Raw genomic sequence first — 16,292 nt, 5'->3', positions numbered from 1 at the left:
AGAAACAGGGGCATATGTAGTTGGGGCACTAGTCTAGGACTTGGGAGACCTAGGGTCAATTTCCTGCTCCACCACAGACTTCCTGTGTAGCCTTGGGCAATTTAGTCTCTTTTTGCCTCAGTTTACCATCTGTAAAATTGAGATAATGGCACTTCCTTAGCTCATAGTGAGGATAAGTACATTAAAGATTGTGAAGTGCTTAGATACTAGGGTAATGGGGGGTTAGGTAAACACCATAGATAGGTTGATGAAGAAGGCTCTTAACATGAAGTCTTCTTGCATTTGTTTGGAGATCATGCTGTTGTTACTGTAGATACTAGAAATCTTGACTGTACAAATGCCACAGATGGAAACCAACCTCCACAATTTACAATAGCAAAAGGAAAGCACTGGTGAGAAAGGCCAAGGAAATTTGCATATATAAATACATGTATGCAAATAGAACTTGATTGCACTTGCTATAAGGGATCATGCAATACATTTCTCAATAGTGAGGACATTGCTTATGACTCATTCTTTCTGCATTAAACCAGGATAAAACTTTCATAATGAATGAAGGTATCATACCCAGCCCAGAACTATCCTAGATCCGCATATAATATTCAGTGGAAGAGGGTAACACAGAAAGGCACACTCCGAACCAATTTACAGCAGTGCTTAACGATCATATTGTATCTGATACAAAACTGGCTTGGCTCTGCCAGCTCTGAGGAGCTTACAAATGACATTATAAATGTTACACTCTGATAGCAGCCGCAGCAGGCTCATATCAGACACACCTCATCTATATGCTTGTAAAATCCCTAAGCATTTCTTTTTCCACTTGAGAGATACACAGCCTATCAAGGTCACTTGCAGTCTGGCTGATAGAAGCCCTACGCAGACATCCCATTATCGTACAACTGAGTCCTGCGGGTGGGTTTCACTGAACAATGCTGTGTGCCTGTAAAAATAAAGACACGGAACCTAAATCTCATTGATACAAAGGCTCCTTTCCAGTGCCACAGTGGGGTAGGAGGGTCACTGCTGCTCGCGCTCTAAGAGTATGTCTACACAGCAAAGAAAAACCCGACTCGGGCTCACAGGGCTCGAACCACGGGGCTGTTTCATTGCTGTGTGGCTTTCTGGGTTCAGGCTGGAGTCCAGGCTCTAGGACCCTGTGGGGTGGGAGAGTCCCAGAGCTCAGGTTCTAGCCCAAGCCCAGAAGTCTACACAGCAATGAAACAGCCCCGCAACCCAAGCCTGAGTCGGCTGTCATGGGCCAGCCACGGGTTTTCCTTTGCTGTGTAGACATACCCTTAGTGTAGGCCCTCTCTCTCTTATGGCCTGACTGGTGGGACTACAAGTCTCTAGGACTGTATGAACACAGAACAAAGCCGAACACAAAATAACTCACTCGGTGACACCACCACATCAAATCAGTTAGTGTTTCAACTTACCTTGCTGGTGTATTATCCATTTGCAAACTGAACGTAAACATGGCAGATGAGGCAAGCTTAACGATAGATACTAGAGCTCAGAAGCAATTGGTGGGCCCCTAAACCACAGTAGTTCTTTTCCCTGGCAGATCAGAAGAATTTTCATAAGCAGAGACAAGTCCTTTTGCCCAGCGGGTACCAGGGCAGTTCTGTTGCATCACCACCAATCGGATTGGAGGCTGGGAATCCGTAGGAATCTCAGGAGCATATTCCTTACTGGGATCTATCCCCCTACAGTCATATAGCACGCAAGAAATCAGAAACACCAAAAGCAGAATAACATAACTAGCTACCAGGATGATCAAGTTCAAGGTTACAGGGTCAATTTCCAAGTAAAAATCCATTTCATTCCCTACTCCTAACCGAGAACTCAGAGAACGAAGCTTCATACACACTAGTGAGCAACGGCTCCCTGATCAGAATAAATGTATTGGCTTTGCGGTAAAAATACATTAAGCCTCAGCACTCCTGCAGCAATGGATTTTCCTGAACTGGATGATTAAAGCTGCTCAGTTTAATAACTTAAGCTCCTTCTTTTAATACCATGTTGGCTACATTGGCAGAAGCTAAATTTGATTCCTTTACCAACAGCAGACTATCCATCTTGCTATTAGAACCCATCTTTCTTTTGTCTTGGCAGGCCTGCATCAAACAATGCATTTGTTTTGTTTACTCAGCTCCAGAGATGGCGTCATGCACCAAGGCGAGTTATTGTGACTATCAGAAGGTTTTACTGAAGGCCACAGATAACAAAACATTAGCTGTACAAAACTGTAAATAAATGAGGAGCTGAATGAGGGGAGGAAAGATGAAACAAGGCGGGACTTGGACAGAGGATTATTCCAGGTGGGATTTATAGTAGTTCACACATGACTCTATAGACTAAAAAGACATTTTTTCACTGGGAAATGTTCTTAAAATGTAATGAGCTTGATTCTCATTTATGCGACGGGCCCTTTGTACTGCCCTGGTAGTATAAAGGGGCCTTAATGTGTAAATTATTATTTATTTGTATTGGTGGTGCCTAGGGGCGCCCAGACATGGCCCACGACCGCATCGTGCAAGGTGCTGTACAAACATAGAAGACAAAGGCAGTCCCTGCCCCAAAGAGTTTACAATCTAAATAGAAGACAATAGGAAGATACAGACAGGGGAAGCACAAGGATACAACGAGACAGTATTGGTCAACATGAGAGGCAATGGTCTTATCACACCAGTTGCCTTACCCTTGTCTAGTTTTTTGTAGGGCATCTCAGCAAAGGAGAGATTTAAGAAGGGAGGAGGAAGTTATGGCTCTTGGCATTGCCAGAACTATGGAAAAGGGCTTTAATGTAAATGGGAATTAGGCCCCTGGTGTTTAAGTTGTGAAGAGGAAATATATAATCCGGCCATACCCCTGAAACGTACTTCATTTCAAAAGATGCCACTCATTTGAGACCCGCCTCATCTGTTTTCCACATTAATCCAGGGTCCTTTCTTGCTTTAACTGTCACAAAATTATTTACACCAAAAAGTAAAGAACCATGAACTTGAAGTTGCAGAACGAGTCGTTTCCTCTCAAGGAAGGAATCCCACAGCAATTTAAAACGTTGGCATAAACCACATTTGTGCAATCTTCATTTTGGATCTGTCACAGGCTATGTGCAGACATCAAGTATTGCAGACACCATTTGTGTTTTATTAGAGATCGAGGCTGAGATTTTTTCCATGTCTGGCTAAGCCATTTGGGCACCCAATTCCCATGAAAAGTAAGGGAAATTGGGAGTCAGATTCAAAGTGTCACTTCTGCTCCTAAATCACACTGAGGCTTGGCTACACACAGAAATAGCGATGTCAGTTTTATTTCACACCTTTTATATCTCGGTGCAAGTGTGTGTGAGGACACTCGTGTTTCGAACTGAAGGGGGTCATTTTGATTTGGTTTAAGTTGGGAAGGCATGGACGAGGTGATCCTGAACATCTCAGCCTGAGCTTTGAAGTTAGCAGTACTGTTCCTGCACAAGAAAGTTTCTGGAATTCTTAGTTGCTTCTTGGTGCCAAATAGCTTTGGCAAAAATGAGAGAAGTTGGATGAGAAATATTTCAGCACTGACAGTTCACTTTCAGATGTCTTTCTAAAAGCTGCTATTCAATTCTTAAAATGTTTTCTAGATTAGATGTGGGGCTTTTCATGGGAACTTTTCAAAAGGCTAAAATCCATTACTAGCCTCGTGGCAAAATGTTAGGTCTCACAGCCTTGATGAGTGTCTTATGTGGAACAAAACATATGAATTAATGCTGACTCTCCTTGCTGTAAATTAGACCCTATTGATCTTTCAAGGAGTATTTTGAAAATTTAATATACTTTAGTTCTAGGGCAGAATTTTCAAAAACACCATAGTGACTTAGGAACCTAAGTCCCATTGGTTTTCAGTGAAATTAATGCTCCTAAGTGCCTAAATCACTGTTGAAAATGGGACTTAAGCATTTTTCAAAATTTTGCCACTAATCTACGTCCATATTTCTCAAGGCTCAGGATTTTCTTCAACAATTTAGAAGTGCAGAAACATTGGTTTCTGTTCCTTTTCTTGTCTGATGAAATAACACAGGGTTATGAATGAGCCCCTAAATAGAATGCATTGCAGTTGTTTTCAAGGGCTGTCAGTACATACTATATAGTCTTAAACAAACCCTAGTTAATCACTAATCAAATGATCTATATCTTGGCTTCACTGACAGATTGGAAGGGCTGTTGATACTGTTGCTTATCAGAGAGAAATTGCTACCAAGTACTGCTTTATTTCCGTACACGACGCTTGAAATATATCATGTGCTGCCCAGCTGAAATGCTTTTTAGATAGTTTACTCTGAGGCCACCTAGTGGGAAGAGATGAGGCTGTAGGGCACCTGGTGAATTTCCTCTGTGCACTATCTTTGGGCTGGTCCACACTAAGCCCCCAGTTCGAACTAAGATACTCAAATTCAGCTACGTGAATAACGTAGCTGAAGTCAAAGTATCTTAGTTCGAACTTAAAGGTACTTACCGTGGGTCCACACGCAGCAGACAGGCTACCCCATTGACTTTGCCTACTCCTCTCGCAAAACAGGATTACCGGCTTCGATGGCGAGCACTTCCGGGATCGATTTATCGTGTCTAGACAAGACGCGATAAATCGATCCCAGAAGATCGATTGCTTGCCGCCGAACCAGCGGGTAAGTATAGACGTACCCTTTGTGGGACAAATTTTCATCTGTGTTCTCAAATTTTGCCTGTGCAAATGTACCCAGCTCCCCTGGCTTGAGTATGAAAACATCCGTTCGCATGCGCTGAGAAGCAGCATGTGTGTTTTTGTGCAAGAAATCAGAGGCCAAGTATGAAGGTTTCCAGTTCTTCCTATACAAGATTAGTTCTTGTTCGCTTGGTTATTCCTCATATTAAAATGCTATAGACAGTAACATTAACAAAGCTAGTAGGGTTCTACAGATATTTAATACAGTCTATAGAAGGGAGAAATTAACTGTATGGAGAGCATAGTCTAATGGATAGAGGGCACAGAGTGGGATTGGGTTCTGCTAATAACCTGCTCTGTGACCTGAATTAAGTCACTTGCCTCTTTGTTCCTTCATTTCTTCTCCTACTCTTTGTCCTCTAGACTGCAAGCTCTTTGGGGGCAGGGCCTGTCTTTTACTATGTGTCTATATAGTGACTAACACAATAGGGCCATAATCCCAACTCTAGGCATCACTTTAATAAAACAATAACCCATCTAATAGCAAATGAGATCTTCCCTATAATTTCTTTTTAAATCCATTATATCAGATTCCATAGCAGGGATATAATTCCACACGTGGGTTAAAAAACAAAACCTTGAGAAAGTTTATAACAAGACTTTCCTGAAAGGGATGATTGTATTATGGGCAGTTATATGGGTCAGTAAATTAGTTTGATCACCAGTGATCTGGATCCAGTGTGTAAAAACCTTCACAATGGGAGGCACAGAAGTAACAGCCTGTGGGCTGGTATAGCAACCATGGAGGGACTTCTTAACTGGCTTGTCTGACCTGCAGATTGATTCCATTGCACTGAAATCTTGCATGGTTGCCTGACAGAAATCTCATTGATTCCAACTGTGTGTGAGGCGATGGGAGTGAATTTCACCCAGAGGAAACCTGCAAGATCTCAACTGCCGTGACTTGCATCTAACTTCGGCAGGACTCACCAAAAGGGAATTATTGGACAAAGATTAAAAAAGACTAGCTAGGACTAAAACTGAAAATGTAAGGAGGGTAAGGATGGAGCCTGGAGTTTTAGATCAGAGTTAATTAGGTAGGAGATGACCACGAGAATAATAATCACCTTACAATGAAAGCAATGGGTACTGATTATGGAGGAAGAAGTGACAGCTAAGAATGGTTCATTCATGTGGAGTAGCTGCAATCCATACTTCGAAGAAAGAGGAAGCAATTGCTGCAGTGAAATCAGTATTGAAGAAAAAATGATACTAATGAGGAAGAAAGGCGAGAAAGCTGGAATGTCATTGCCAATGTCCTGATTGTGACCAGCACTCATGTGAGGACACAAGGGAAGGAGAGAGAGCTCTGGGATCCTTCCCCCCAGCGTAGGAGCTTGCCACAATAATGGCTCTTATTCTTTCTTGAGCACAAGAATTGCTCCCTGCATAGCTGCTGGAACTAACGTGCTGGAGGGGCTGCTGCACCCCCTGGCTTGAAGTGGTTTCCATCATATACAGAGTTTACAGTTTGATTCAATGGCTCTCAGCACCCCCACTACACAAATTGTTCCGATGCCCCTGGCTCCCTGCTAGCCCCATCTGGGCACTAGTCTGTTTAAAAGGCACCTGGTGGCCATGTCCCAACCCTCCCACATCTACTGCAGCCAACTAAAGGGCTATGCAGCGGCTGCATTCCCCACAAGTTCAGTTATTATCATTTGCAGCGTGGTAGCATCTCAGAGCCTCCGTCATGGACAAGGGGCCTGATGTCAGGACCTCGGTCTCAAATCCTGGTCATCCACACCCACTGGGTTCTTGGGAAGTAGCCTTGGCCATCACACAACACCAACTCATCCAATTACCAGAGAATTCCCAGACTTGGGTGGGCCAGCTTCCAGGGTTCTGTGATCTGCTTCCTGATTAGCTACTTGCTCTTGGCCCTGATTGGCTGGTGACCATATATAAATTTCCTGCTTCTGTTCTGGCCTTGTCTGAGCAACAAGCCATTGCCTGCTAGTTGCCACTCAGACCCAGCTTGACCCCACCAGCTGCCTTGCTATACACTCCCTTTGGATTGGATCTCCTGGTTATTAAACCTCTTGTGTGAACTCTGATCACTGATATGGATCTGTCTTCAACCTGCATGCACCCACTGTGCTAGGTGCTGTACAAACACGGAACAAAAAGACGGTCCCTGGTCTAAGCCTAAGACAAGACATAACAGGTGGAGACAGACAGCAAAACACAAGGAAACAATGAGACAACACTGTTCAAGTATGCCGAGTTCCAGAATTGCCAGCAGCATGCCGCTCCAAACTTCAGGTTTGTGCCTCAGTGACACAATCTAGATTAATAACTCTCAGGCGTTATAGTAGTCTGGAAGCATATTGGGTCCTGCAAAAGGAATTCACCATACAGCTCAGGCTCTTTGTTAAATAATTGAAGGAGGAAGCAGTTTCCGCCCATGTCACTCTCCAGAATTGAATCCTGACAGCCAGCGGCACAAACAGAGCCTCAAACAGAACTGAAAATAGCTTCTCAAAAGCCAAGCATCACTCTATCGATTCCAGCTGGTTACACCATGAAAGCTAATTGACACACTGATTGTCATCATTATTAACAAGCTAGGTTGATTGGTTTAACTGCTTGTTCTGTCAGAGAACAGAGTCATTGCTAAGAATAGCCCCAGGATAAATAAACCCCTTTAATCTTAGTCTGAAGTGGAAGAGGAGGGAAGTGGAGACGCCAGCAATCCCAGTGTATGATGCAGAACACAAATAGAGGACGGAGATCAGGTGTAGAATAGGATGGGATTAGTTGATTGATATATCCTGTTCTGTATTGCTTTAGGCCAGCGGGGGGAGGTGTTTGTCCCATCACCTCCTGCTGCCCAAAGCAGGATCTTTTAATTTAGAGGGGCTACGTGAGCTCATACATGACAGCCATGTATAAATGTAGGCTGGACACTTAGTAAATGCACCACCTAAGGCAATAGACTTAACCCAGGATGGGGGGGAACAAAGCAATAGATCTCCTTTCTAGCCTTTTCCCAGGGGCATACGAGACTGGACTGTGTCCTGTTTGTACAGTGCCTAGAACATTGGTGTCCTGGTCCGTGTCTGGGGTTCCAGTGTGCTAGCGCAGGGGCAGGCAAACTTTTTGGCCTGAGGGCCGGATCGGGTTTTGGAAATTGTATGGAGGGACGGATAGGGGGTGTGGCCCGGCCCCCACCCCCTATCCGCCCCCCTGCTTCTCGCCCCCTGACGGTCCACCCCTGGGACTCCTGTCCCATCCAACCCCCCCGTTCCCTGATGGTCCCCCCGGTACCCTTGCCCCATCCACCCCCGCCCCGGTTCCTGTCCCCTGACTGCCCCTGAAACCCCCGCCCCGACTGCCCCCTGCTGCCCCATCCAACCCCCCCTCCTTTCTGACTGCCCCCCCCGGACCTCATTCAACCCCCCGTTCCCCGCCCTCTGACTGCCCCAACCCCTAGCCACGTGCCCACCCCCCGATCACCCCCTCGAACTCCCATCCCCCCCCCCCACTCTGTGCTCCCTTACCGCGCTGCCTGGAGCACCAGTGGCTGGTGGCGCTACAGCCATGCACTGCGCAGCACAGAGCACCGGTCAGACTGAGCTCTGCAGCGGCGCTGCCCCAGGAGCTCGCAGCCCCACCGCCCAAAGCATTGCACCGGCAGCGGAGTGAGCTGAGGCTGCAGGGGAGGGAGAACAGCATGGGAGGGGCCGGGGGCGAGCCTCCAGGAGCAGGAGCTCAGGGGCCGGGCAGGAGGTTCCCGTAGGCCACATCCGGCCCGCGGGCCGTAGTTTTCCCACCTCTGTGCTAGCGCAATACAAATGCATAATAATAATTTGTTGTAACAATAAGGATCTACTACTTTGCACTTCTATAGCACCTTGAATCTGAGGATTTCAAAGCACTTTCCCACTGTTAATTCATTATGTCACTCAACAGCCCCATTATTGTCAACCCTCAGGGTTAAAAAACATGAGACAGGCCCCAAAGTGTTATGAAACTGGCTTATAAAGCATGAAATGTTAAAAGTTAATACCTTTCGGGTTCTTTCTTTTCCTTCTGTTATTGGAGCTTCTATGGTCGAGGTTTCTCTGCTACTAACTTTCCTTTTTAAAAATAAAAGTTAAGATTCTTAGGGTTTCACCAGACTCCAGGAGCTGGGGCTTGGATAAAAATGCCAAATATCATGAGACCTGTGATAAAATTGTGAGAATTGGCAATACTGTACCCTTATGAGGTACATATTATTACTCCAACTTTGCAGATGGGTAAAATGAGGCATAGAGCAGGTAAAGTTAGTTGTGCTATGACACACAATAAGTTAATTTTCAAGAGTATCTCTAGATCTCTATGACAGGTTTCAGAGTAGCAGCCGTGTTAGTCTGTATCCGCAAAAAGAACAGGAGTACTTGTGGCACCTTAGAGACTAACAAATTTATTATATGCATCCGAAGAAGTGGGCTGTAGTCCACGAAAGCTTATGCTCTAATAAATTTATTAGTCTCTAAGGTGCCACAAGTACTCCTGTTCTTTTTTCTAGATCTCTATGTAGCCATCTAGGTTTTTATAAGGATGCCCATTGCCCTGGTGTCTGAGTGCCTAATACCCATTTGTGTTTCTTATGTACTACTACTTTTCCTATAAAGGATATGAAAATTCTCAATATTACCAATTTGGAAACAGATTTTTCAGAATTTCTTCCATGGATCGGATAGAATTCCTCTGTGTGATGCTGAGCAGTTCTTGCTGCACTATACCTCCTTGTCCAGTAGATGGCATTAAAAGATCATGTGCATTTGGAAATCCGGAATGCTTTCTTGTAAGTTCCGTTAAATGTTAGAAACCTACACATTCTTGATTAGGAGGGAGACCTCTATTTTTTAAAACTCTTTTAGTCCATACTGTCATTCCCATTCTGAAGAGAGAAACAATTTTCCACTGTTATTGTTCATGGTTTATGCTATACTCTCTCCTCTCAGGAAATGTTTAAGTGCAGTGGTTAAACCATTTCCTGCTTTAGAGGTGCATTTTTATCTATTTGATCTGCACTACATGAGGAAACTATAGCTATTAAAACAATCACTTTAATAAAGAAGGAATATAAACTTAGGGAGAAAGATGAAAAGGAAAAACAAGTAACCTAGTTGTTGGATGCACCTACTCCACCAAATAATATTATTTATTTGCACTGTGGTTTCTTCTAGCAGCCCCAGTTCAGCAAGGCTGAGGTTAGGACTGTTCACATGCTTAAAGTTAGGCACTTTACTGAATCAAGGCTACAGGGCCAAATCAGGGATTTAGGTCCCATTGTGTTAGGTGCTGTACACACATACAATGAAAAGTTGGTCCCTGCCCCAAAGAGCTTACAATCCTAAATCCAGAGTTTGGTTTTACTTATCTGCCATCCCTATCATGCCTGCAACTGCCAGAGCATGGTACTGAGTTACATCTAACTGCCTTTATCTGTGAATCAACTAAAAGGGAAGTCGTAGATAAAGAAAACCCGGTGTAATTTAGTCCTCAGTGAAACCAGACTAGTTACCATCATGTAGCATATTACGATCAGCTGTTTTCTCTTCCCTGGGGGCTGTGTCTATTCTTGGATTTGTCACGGACCTGCTGTGTGACTTGTTCTCAGTGCTGTCCTCTCTGGGTGTCCCAGGAATTCAGCTCCTCACAGGACTAGGCCCATAGCCAGCATGTGCTAAAGGGGTGGGGGGGGGATGTCTGACCACAGCAAGGTGGAAGGAACAGCACTGGCATAGTCATGCAGGAGTTACACTTAGAAGATTTCCTGGAAGAGTCAAGTGCACAAGGTGTACAAGGGAGGCTGTAAGTCTGGGGCCAACAGATGGAGGGTGGGTACCCAAAGGTTTCAGAGACCTTGGCAGTGCTGTGTGTCAGTCTTCACTGTAGGATGAGAAGCTGTTGAACAGGTTCCCTGCTCTATTTGGCACAAATACTATATGCCGTTCTTCAGCATTGGATATGCACGGCTGCCTCTCCCTTCGTTTTCCTGGAACAAACATGTTTGCTAGGGGCAGCATAAGGAATACACTTGCTTCTGAACTCAGGACTATTTGTTCTGGATCTGAATTCAAGATTCCACTGCCTTAGGAGCAGTGGCAGCGTAAAGGTGCCTTTCCAGTCATCTGTGCATTTTTATGGGCATTCATTCACATGCTATGATTTCCCCATCATACCGGAGCCTTTGAAGAGACTGCTCAGAGGCTGCTGGTCCAGGAGTCTACGGTCTCGCCCAGAGACGAAATGAGAAGGTGGCAGAGTTTAGGGACCACCCATGTGAGTAGACCAGACTGAGACAATTGTTCCACGTTGTTCTGTGAAACCAACTGTTCTTTCAACCTAGAATGCGCCTTTCCTGGATGCCGTGTAACAGGAAGAGGTTGCAGGCAGATTAGGTGGTTGATAGGAGGTGGGGAACTTCTAAATGAAAACAGCCTGAGCAGATCGCTGGCTTGAAAGATTTTGCAGAACACTCCACTCATCCAATAGTGGCTCAATGTCCAACCCAATAGAGAGGATAGAAATGGGAAGAGAAAGTAAAAGCAATGAGGGTTCCTAGGGTAGATGATTTTGTTTTATTTTTTTCCCCAGGCCCATTGCTAGGAGCTCTACTGAGCCCAGACCACTCTTAGTTTTTCCACCAGGCAGGCCAGCTAACTGGTAAAATATCTAATAGTCTTCCCAGTGGTGGAAGTTCAAGAGTGTATTCACTTTAATGGCGTTACAGTGGCTGCAACTGGGGTCCCTGATGTATCAGAAAGTAAATTAGAAGGATACTAATATTCCCCTACTGGAATCTGAAAAAAAAAAAAAAAAAGCATCACAAAGATTGAGTCACGTCTTGTTGTTTGAAGGCACTGGAGAAATCGAAATCTGTCTGGGTTCGGCTGTTTGTAGCAGTTTGCAGGGATTAGATACCCCCCAAAGACAGAGATTTACATCCAAACCAAATACCTGGTCAACAAGCCCAGCTAGTCACAGCTGTTCTTTCCATCTCTTGTTTCATTGTTTGCAGAACACAATGAAGCAATCGAGCGCTGAGAGGGTTGAACAGACAAAAAGCACCCACGTGCCCAGCTCCGGAGTACTTTGTAAAACCCAGATAACTGGAAAAATAGATCAAGTCTGGACATCAACAGGAAGTTGAAAAATTACTTCGTTGGAAGAGCAGAAACGTAGATGTCAACCATTTGGCTATAGCCATCTTGGTAGAACAGATTTGATCACATACAGGATGGTTTCCAAACTCCGCATTCAAGTTATTATGCACTGGTTATATAGAAGGTAAAGGTCTACTTTTACTCACACATACACACACTCTCTCTCTCTCTCTCTCTCACACACACACACACACACTAACTACGGCTTTGCCTAATGATCTCTAGGAACAAACCTTCTGAAAAACAGATAAGATCAATTCTATGGCCTCTGGTTCTAAATCGGCAAAGCTGAAAAGATTTTGGTTCTTGTGAGTGCAATAATCACAAAATGTATGATTTCACAAAAAATGGAAGAGTAGGCTTATGCCTAGAACAGAGCAGTGGTATTCAGACCTGTCTGAGTTAGCAGCCAAAGAAATGAACAGCAACTATATGAAGTTGAAGAAATTTGGACCCCATTTCTCGATACATTTGGATAGAAATATTGAGATGGCTCACGGAATACCAGACCTCCATTCCACCTAACGCCCCCTCTTCACCCCCCCCAATGCCTTTCCTTCCCTCATGTTATGTCTATTGTCTGGTTTTATACTGTCTGGGCTTGCAGCTTTGACAAGTTATAAATTTGGGTAATTCCATAATTTTACTGGCGAGCCTGTGCTGTGAAGTATTTGGAACCGTATACAAACTGTAGTCATTTAGCCTTTTTTTTTTTTTTGTACTTTTCATTGTCTGTTTCTCTATGAAAATCAATGAACAATTAACCCCCCAAACCATATGCTTAAATCCATCTCTATTCAGCAACACACTTTAAAATCAATGGGACTTAATCCGGGGCCCACAGTTCAATGCCCTGTTGAATACGGGTGAACTGCTGAGATTTGCCCCATAGTCCTCTTTTCCGGTACTCCGTCTGTGTCACTCTCTCTTTGCCATCCCTCAGTGTGACCCCACAAGACACTGATTTTATTGGTTGATTAATTGACTTGGAGTTATACAATAATAGAAAGAAGGGGACCTTTCCAAGGATCCAGACACCCCTGCTGGCAGAACAAAGATTAAATTTAAATAGCATTTACTTCTGGGACAGCCAGCAAAATTTAAGCCAGAGCTCCCATCCCTTATGCAGATTCAACCCCCGTCAAACACTGCCCCTTGCAGCAGCGGGTGCACACAGAGCTGAATCTTGCAGCCTGCCTTGAAGGTCAGACTGCGGCTATTTTGAACCATAGGGAAGCTTGGTTCCTCATAGAAACCACTTTGCTGCCAGCACCTCTTTATGAGCAACCCTACTTTATGCACAGGGTATAAACTCTTCAGGGCAGGGATTTTGTCTCCCTGGCTGAGGGAGAGGGCTGCCAAAATACAAATAGTAATAATAAATACTCACTGCAGCCCAGTTTTCCTCTCTTCATTCGACTTCAGGCACTCTCACTCCTGTGCTGGACCCCTTCAGTCCCGTTTCGCAGGAGGCAAGTTTCTCTCTCTCTTTCTTACTCGCTTACCTTTTTATTTTGTATTCGGTGGTGATGGGACAAAATTAGCTCCCCAGATCTGCCAAGAACCCCATTGCCTGGGAGTTTGAGGCAGAGACAGGGGTGAAATGAGGAAAGACACATGGTGGATTTTAACCGCAACTTCTATTAAGCTTAAATACAGGGGAGGGCCTCTACCCACCCATCACCCACTCTACTGTACCAGTCATTTAATTGAGTGTGGGGGTTAAACAGGGCTCCTGCCATATAACCCATAACTGGAGTAGGCCCTCTTCAGCCTACCTCCCAAGACTCAGCTCGCTCTGCGTCCTACCCCTCCCTCTGCAAGGGGGTCAGAGGGTGCAGAAGGGTGGGGACCTCACCCATGAGGATCACAAGGTCTGACCCCGTTCCATGAGTCCCAGGTCCATCACAAACATCCCAGGTTTTTTACTTCTGGGAACTGTTCTTCTGACTGAAACTCAGCCAAATACCTCAGTTAGGTACCAAGCACCTTCCTACTTAACCCTCTGTGGATTGAAGGTGCGGCGAGGAAGGCAAAACAATTCCCCTCTCCCTCTGTCAATTGGCCCATGGGGGGAAAAAAAAGTTCCTTCCTGACTCCCAAACCAGTGATCAGCTAAACCTGCAGCATCTGTCAGGCTGGTTTTCCATTCATGGGGGTAGGATGGGACCGGTAGAATGGAACCCAAAGGGATTCCACATGGCCTCCACCCCAGGTTAAATCCTGGGAGCTGGGAAATGCTGGCCAATCAATACCCCTCCTCCCCAACTGGCCAATGGGTGTCAGAGACTTTGTGTGAAGGGGAGGAGCTACATGGTGTCCCTCAGTGACTGTCTCCCTCAGCAACTGTCCCTCAAGTTCCTCCACCTGTTAAGGCAGGTGGATGGCATTTCTCCTATCTTGTGGCAGGTGTACTGGACCCTTAAGTATTGGGGAAGTTTGGAAGTGGATCTGAAATCTGCTGCTGACCCTCGTTCAAACTGCTCCATTCTTATTTCAGACACTTCCTATGTCGTTTTCAAGCCTCCCCCGCTCCTGATTTTTCTATCCTGGCATCGTCACCACATTCTATTTTGAATTTAGTCTCCATCATTTTTGCATTGTGCCCGTTCAGTGCTTTCTTATCACTATTGTATTGTTCTTTTGGGGCTTCATATCATGTTCCTCTCTCTCTCTCTCTCTCTCTCGCTCTCTCTCCTAGTCTTTGTGTGTAGCATTAGAGTCTTGGCTTCAGTCATATTGTTTTCATGTCATTCCATTTGGACTCATGACATGTTTCTTCCATAACATTCAGGTTCAGTTCTAGTTCTGTCAGTCCATAATGATTTGTCTTAGTGCAAACTCAACTGATCTCAAATCAAATATAGTCTTCAGCTGCTTGGTGAGGAAAGAGAAACTGACATGGAAACAGATTGTGAGACGGTGACCCATGTTCACAATGAAACCTTGCCTGGCCTGACCTTTCATGAGACCCACAGAATTTGGCCCAGGCTCATCAAAAGGCTTGCTGTGCTTCTTTTGAATGAGCTTGTGACAATTGCTGGTCCTGTTTTGAAATCATGCAACATTCATAGTTTCATTCATGGTTTTGATGAGGGGTTAGACGAACATTAATAGTTCTCCATTGACATTTTGGGTCATCAACCTATTAATGGTAATGCATTTATATGTTAATATTGCCCAAATGTCCCATATCAGAATCTTTCAATCCTAAAATTTAAGGTGAAACTCAGACCAAAATAAAATAAGACCCCGATCCTGCAAACACTTACATACATGCATAACTTTACTTCTATAGACTTCAGTGGGAGTATTGATAGGAGTAAAGTCATAAGTGTTTGCAGGACAGATGCCTGTATTAGTACATGAATCCTTACATATCATCCCTCCCCCGAGGTTCGCACTGCTCTGGTGCAAACATGAAGGAGCGAGGGGGCTTCTTTAGGGTAGTAGGAGGGGACATAACAAGGAGGAGTGGGATGAAAATTGGGAAAGAAAAATGTAGGTTGACTATCAGAGAAAGCTTTCCAAACAGTCTCCCAAGGGAAGTAGCACCAGCAATTGGCACATTTAAAAGCAGAGAGGAGAGGATATGCTGTAGAAACAATCCCTCATTGGCTAGGGTGCTGGATTATGGTCTGATCATCCTTGACTTCTACAATTCATGTCTTTCCCTGTATTCTGTCCAGCAGCAGGCCTACAGACAGCTCACACTAAATCAGGACGGCGACAGCAACAATTTGGCAGGGCCCTACCCCAACTCCATCCAGAGCCCAGTATTTACCAGCGGTGTCAGAGCATAGCTTCCAAAATCCTCAGCGCATCCGAGCTCTCTTTTGTGCACTCTCTTCACACCAGGGAGAAAAGGAGGAAACTCACTCAAGATGTTTCTTTGAGCTGAGTGGCTGGCTTTATCCACCCAAGTGATCTGTCCTGGGTTTAGTTTCCTCTTTTGGGTGTGGTCCCAAAGTGACACCATGGGAATATTGGCTCATCCATCACTTGTCAAAACTAGAAGGAGGCTCAATGTGGGATGATAGAACTCTGCCCTTTGAACCATTTCTTGTGCCAAGTTGCACAATCTAGTAAAAAGTTATGAAGTGTTTGTCGGCGAGGTTCCCTGATGGGAAAAAGGGGCAGGGAGGCCACTTTCAGTTTCCATTGGTCCAGCTGTGGATTGTTGTCTGCCAGGGTTCAAGCCTGATGAGGGGGAGGGATAGCTCAGTGTTTTGAACATCGGCCTACTAAACCCAGGGTTGTGAGTTCAATCTTTGAGGGGGCCACTTAGGGATCTGGGGCAAAAATCTCTCTGGGGATTGGTCCTGTTTTGAGCAGGGGGTTGGACTAGATGACCTTCTGAGGTCCCTTCCAACCTTGATATTC

The 16,292-nt window shown here is 44.9% G+C and overlaps 1 protein-coding gene across 1 annotated transcript; it reads right to left on the bottom strand.

Moving 5' to 3' along the window:
* Positions 1-1,537: 1,537 nt before the first annotated feature.
* SMIM36 (small integral membrane protein 36) lies at positions 1,538-1,822 on the bottom strand. Its single transcript, XM_054047175.1, has one exon. The coding sequence runs from the start codon at positions 1,820-1,822 to the stop codon at positions 1,538-1,540; it is 285 nt and encodes a 94-aa protein (XP_053903150.1).
* Positions 1,823-16,292: the final 14,470 nt, after the last annotated feature.

Source organism: Malaclemys terrapin, chromosome 13 (assembly GCF_027887155.1).
Source record: "Malaclemys terrapin pileata isolate rMalTer1 chromosome 13, rMalTer1.hap1, whole genome shotgun sequence".
Classification (NCBI taxonomy): domain Eukaryota; kingdom Metazoa; phylum Chordata; order Testudines; family Emydidae; genus Malaclemys; species Malaclemys terrapin.
The sequence above is the reverse complement of the archived record's forward strand: the minus strand, read 5'-3'. Positions and strand labels throughout refer to the sequence as shown.

Bases quoted from the DNA above. Each gene is read 5' to 3' on its own strand.
- SMIM36 (XM_054047175.1), bottom strand. From the start codon at position 1,822: ATGGATTTTTACTTGGAAATTGACCCTGTAACCTTGAACTTGATCATC.